The sequence below is a fragment of the Myotis brandtii genome, unplaced genomic scaffold (genome assembly GCF_000412655.1).
Source record: "Myotis brandtii unplaced genomic scaffold, ASM41265v1 scaffold277, whole genome shotgun sequence".
Lineage (NCBI taxonomy): Eukaryota > Metazoa > Chordata > Mammalia > Chiroptera > Vespertilionidae > Myotis > Myotis brandtii.
In genome coordinates this window covers 1,291,260-1,296,638 of record NW_005360548.1, presented here as the reverse complement: position 1 = coordinate 1,296,638, position 5,379 = coordinate 1,291,260, and the positions used below count along the sequence as shown (strand labels likewise).

The 5,379-nt window shown below is 53.9% G+C and overlaps 1 protein-coding gene across 1 annotated transcript in view; it reads right to left on the bottom strand.

The window, feature by feature from the left end:
• FCGBP (Fc fragment of IgG binding protein) overlaps nucleotides 1–5,379 on the bottom strand; it is a 46,732-nt gene that overhangs the window by 17,082 nt on the left and 24,271 nt on the right. The window contains 3 exon segments of the mRNA XM_005868840.1: nucleotides 38–1,057; nucleotides 1,408–1,981; nucleotides 2,981–3,318. Of these exon segments, the coding sequence (XP_005868902.1) occupies nucleotides 38–1,057; nucleotides 1,408–1,981; nucleotides 2,981–3,318 (1,932 nt within the window).

Here is a 5,379-nt window from a genome sequence, read left to right as displayed (position 1 = left end):
GCTCAGGTGCGCGCGCAGGCGCGAGTCCAGCTGGAAGGGCAGCGCCACGAGCTTGCCGTCCACCTGCGGGCGTGTGGAGTGGGTGGAGGCAGTGACCGGCCAGGACTCAGATTGGAATCCTGTCTCCTACCTCCTGGGTGTGTGAGTGGGAGGGAGCAGGAAGGGGCGTGGGCACCCTGAGCATGTGACCTCCCTCCTTTTAATAATAGTAATAATCTTTAGTCACGATGTCACTGGCTCCTCATACCACCCTCTGAAGCAGATACTTTTCTTAGAGGAATAAGCAAAAGCTCAGAGGTGGGGAAGCCACCGCTCCAAGCCATCTGGCTCCAAGGCCTATACTCTGAACCTGTGCTTGGTAATCAGGGATTGGCAGGCCACTAACTCCCAGGCAACTTCAGGCTTGGCATGTGCTCCTGTCTGATCCACAGACCCCTTACCTGCAGCTGTCGGGGCCAGCGGGCGCTGAGGGTCAGGTTGTGGTTGTAGATGTGCAGGGTGACGCTGCGGGTGTAGCTGACGGCCTGGCTGCCCCGGTGCTCGTTGGCAACAGTGACGGTGAAGTTCTCAACACCAGCGGGTGGTGCATGGCAGGGTGCACTCAACAGGTACTCACAGGTACCTTGGAAGTCGAATCGGTGCCCGTCCAGAGTGATGTAATGGGGGTCACCCCAGGCCTGACATTCAGCCGTACTAACGGGACGGCAGCCATACTGGCCTGAGGGCAGCAGGGCACACACTTCACCGAGCCCACACCTGGCAGGCTTGCAGACCAGCGAGCCACCCCCAGGTCCGCAGTGGCACTTCTGGGAGCAGGTGGTACCAGCCCAAAACTCACTGCCTGCCTCGTGGTAAGTGTTGTTGGCCCAGCAGCCGCAGCCCCCATCCAGAGGAACGCAGCGGTCTACGCTCAACACAAAGCCCGCGTCACACTGGCACCCCTCAGCGCAGGGGCCCTCACATGGGGCTGGGATCGTGGGGGGCGCAGGGGACGGGCAGCTGGCAGGGCATGGTGGGCCACAGAGCTCGTAGTGGCTGTTGTTGGGGCAGGAGATCTCTGCAGGTGGATTAAGGAGGGGGAGGAGGAGAAAGAGAGAGAATGGTGTTAGAGGGTGGGATCTGAGGATAGGGTGGGGGGAGACTGAGATAGAGACCCCGAGGGACGGACAGAGAGATAGAGAAACAGAGCAAGAGATACACACACAGAGAACAGACACCCAGAGACAGGAGAGAGAGAATGAGCAATAGAGACAGAGAGACAATCACAGGAAGGTGCAGGAAAAGCACCAAGAGACAAAAACAGAGAACGAAATAAAAAGACCCAGAAGGACTGGAGTGAAACCAAACCAGCCCTGCAGAGACAGGACCCGCACCCCCAAGTCCTGCCCTGTTCACCCCAGCACTCACCACAGCCGGCCTGTGTCCTCCAGTCCTCGATGACAATGCCAGCAGCCTGGCAGGCGGCAGCATAGGTAGCCAGAGCCTGGCAAAGTATGTCATGGGCCCCACCGCCCAGGCAGACATCCAGAACACAGCCCTTGAAGAAGCTCTCAGGTGCCACATGGGCATGGCAGGCTGCAAAGGGGCCTTTTGCGTCAGCGGCCAGGGGTCCACAGAAACCAGGGCCCCGGTACTCCTCCAGCTGGTCCTCAGGGCATGTTGGGCAGGACCCCTGACACTCATCCCAGCACAGTGGGTCCCAGCCTGGGGCTCGCCAGCTTCCACCCCAGACGGGTATGGAATGAGCCAGTGTGCGGTTAGGGAAGGCTTGGTCATTGTTGGGGTTGCGGTCCATGTTCCCACAGAGCCCACACACGGCACCATGATAGCTACTGGGCAGCGTCACCTCCACTCGCCAGTTCCAGTCATAGCTGACCCGCAGCCCGAAGTCGGCTGCCAGGATTGCTTTGGATGCTCCCTGGGTCACTGAAAGCCGCCCACCAGCCACAGAGGTAGGCAACGCTGTCAGCACACCATTCACCTGCGGGGAAGCGGGGATCGGGAGGTAAAGAGAGGTCACTCAGGTGTGGAGGCCCAGCCTGGCCTCTGCCTCCCTCACTTGGCCTGCATGGCTGGAAGCCGCCAAGGCCTTCCTCACAACGGATGGTCGCATAGTCATTTGAGGAACATGGACATCTGCTGTAGTTCAGGTCCTGGGGAATGAAGCCTACCTCTGCATCTTTTTCTAGATCTCTCTTGATTGCCATCTCCCTCCCTTCCTCTCCCTATTGTCTCTGTACATCTAGATCTATCTCTCTTTCTGGGTTTCTCTGAGTGTGTGTGTGTGTGTGTGCACTCTGGGTCTCTATCTGGTCCTCTCTGGGTCTTTTTCTGGGTTTCTCACCCACTTGCTCCCTCCCTCCTGGTTCCCTGGGCACCTCTGTGTGTCTGGGCATCTCTTCCACTCACCATCATTTGTTGAGTACCTACTCTGCTCCACACCTCACTCCCCCCCCCCAGGTGAGCTGCCATTAATCTGCATCTCCATTACCCTGGGCAGAAAGGGTGACCCATCTCTCTCTCTAGTTCCCTGAATGTTGCTCCACATTGGAGTCTCTAGGCCTCTCATTTGTTCCCTCACAAACATTCATGGTGGCTTCGTGGGGTCAGACCCTCAGCTGAGCACTTGATGTGTACCCCCTCACTGTGGGGCAGGGCCTGCGATGATCCCCATTCCTAAGATGAGGAAACTGAGACCCACCAAGTAATCACTTGCCCAGTATCACACAGCTCATACGGAGAGCCTGGATACAAAGCCAGTTATGGAAAAAGGTAAAATGCTGAAGTCCTACATGAAAGCCCTTTGCAAAGGGGTGAGCCCATTGAATTCCCAACAGAGAGCTAATGTTGTTGCTGTAACTGTTGCTTTGCTTCCATTTTGTTTCAGGCCTAAGTGAAGAGAGCACTGAGCTCCTAACGGTGGCCGGCAGGACCCCTCCTGCCCAGCTGGGGGCTCAGGGGACCACCCTGTGGGACTTACCCGGACTTTGCCAACTTCGCCTTTGTGGATGGAGATGTTGATGTTGAGGGCAGTCACAGTGACAAGCCTCACATAGGACACAGCAGGGTTGCCTCGATTCTCATTCTTGGTGGTGATAGTGAAGGGTGTCAAGCCCTGGGAGTTGACCCCTGGGCAGCTGGTTGTTGCCAGCACGTAGTTACAGGTGCCCTGGAAGTCAAAGTCCCAGCCGTCGAAGGAGTGGTAGTGGGGGTCGCCCCACAGCCAGCACGTGGCCTCATAGTTGGGCACGCACACACCATGGCCACCCTTCTCCTGGCACGTCTCCTGTGGCCGACACGTCACACCATGGCACAGTTCTGGGGGCAGGTGAGAGAGGACCTTGAGGGGCTGCCTGGCATGAGGCAGGCTGCTCCCCAACATCTACTCCCATCTGTGCAGGATACTGACTCTGGGGGCCAGGGGCATGCGGCCAGAGGCATGTGGGACACCCACTGAGCAGTGGGTATTTTCCTGCTCGCCAGCTCCAGCCTGCACAACCTCTCGGCCATCCAGTGGGCTACAGTCACACCTTCCAATGAGACCTCCTCTCAGCCTTGGGGTGGGCCCTCTTCCCATTCCCTCCCTCCCTCGGTGCTCTGCTTTAGCCTTAGGGGCAGGGGCCGTATCTGCTGTGTGTTCCTTAGTGTCCATCCTCATTACAAGGAAAGAATTCCTTCTAGCCAACTTTCCCTATTCAAGCTGCTGTGTGGTTTCTGTCTCCTGATTAGATTTTGACCAATATACCCCTCCTCCCTAGGAGTCCCTGTTACCCTGCCCATCAGCCCTGAAGTCTCAGTCTGTTCTGGAGGTTCCATTTCCTTAGCCTCAGAAATAAGGCAATTATTCTCCGCCCGTCACCCTAAGAAACCAGTCCCGGGGGTGGCTCTGTATCTTAGATTTAGTCTGGGAGGTCCCCATGTCTGAGATGGTATCCCTAAAAATCCTGATCCTCCACTCAATGGGGCCCTGTATCCAAGACTCAAGCCTTGGTGTGGTCTTTGCTTGAGACCTCAGGACTGTGTCCCTGTCCCCGTGGCCAGTCTCTCAAACCCCTTGGGGATGGTGTCTGAAGCCCCAAGACTAATCCCACATATCAGTAGTCAGCAAACTGTGGCACCACCAGCTGCCTGTTTTGTAAATAATGTTTTATTAGAGCTACACCTCCAATTAGATAGTCTGTGGCTGGTTTCATGCCATGATGGCAGAGTTGAGTTGTTGTGACTGAAACCGTATGGCCTGCGAGTTTAAATATTTACCAGCTGGACCTTTATTTTATACACTGAGTGACCAAATTATTATGACTGGCCAGATTATTATGACCACCCCATCGGTACAATGAAGTAGTTATGCAAATACTACTACTAATAAAACCTTGAGAGTATTTGCTTAGGAAGTTTTCAATATTCAGTATTTTTGGAAGTGTCAATGAAGTACTGATGGGGTGGTCATAATAATCTGGCCACTCAGTATAGATATCTATTATATAGGTGTGTATGTAAAGTCACACATTCTGTAGCTACCTGCTTGTATTTCTAGGATTGCCTTTAAGTACCAGCAATTTTTAAATTTAATTAAATCCCACATACAATCTTGCCTCAGAGTTCAAACTCTTCACATTCAAGTGCATAAAAACAGAACAAAACAACAGTCAGAGCAATGATGGGTGCGGTTAATGGAGAGTTCTGGTTGGGTTAGGCTCAATTGCACAGCCCTAGTCCCTGCTTCACGTGACACAGCAGGAATTTCGGGGGGCAGGCGCCCTTACATTGGCTGGATCCTCTGTTGGTTTGTGGCTCTCCTCAGACACTTCAGGGGCTGTTGGCACAGACACAGGAAGCAAAGGAGACCTTGCCTTCCCAGCCAGCCCAAGAGAGGCCGTCTTCACATGAGTCTTAGGAAGAGCAGGCCCTGGAAGAGAAAACACAGTGACGAAAGTAATGGGTGAAGCAGCCTGGCCATCAATCTCTCAAGCATGTAAGCCCAATCCGGAGGGTGGGCATTGATCTTAGGCCATTGTGCATTCTGTAGTTTAGAGATGAATTCTGACACAGTGAGTGGGCTCATTTCATTGCTACTAAATGCAAGACAGATTCTGATTAGGCGCCTCCAGATGAAGCTCCAACGTCTCATGTAATTTCAAGTGGATTTCAAATCACACTACGAAAGGTTGCCTGGGAGCTTGGGCTGTGCAGCATACCCTAGAACGTGTCAGGCAAACTCATGTGGTGCCAGTCTCAGCTTTGGGCCAGAAAGCCCGGTGCTAAACCACTTACATAAGCCCCAAGGTGTCTAATAGTACCAGAGAATATTTGTGCAGTTTAGAGAAATCCTTATTCTGGCCTATAAATGAGTATTACATATTATAGTGAAAAAAAAAA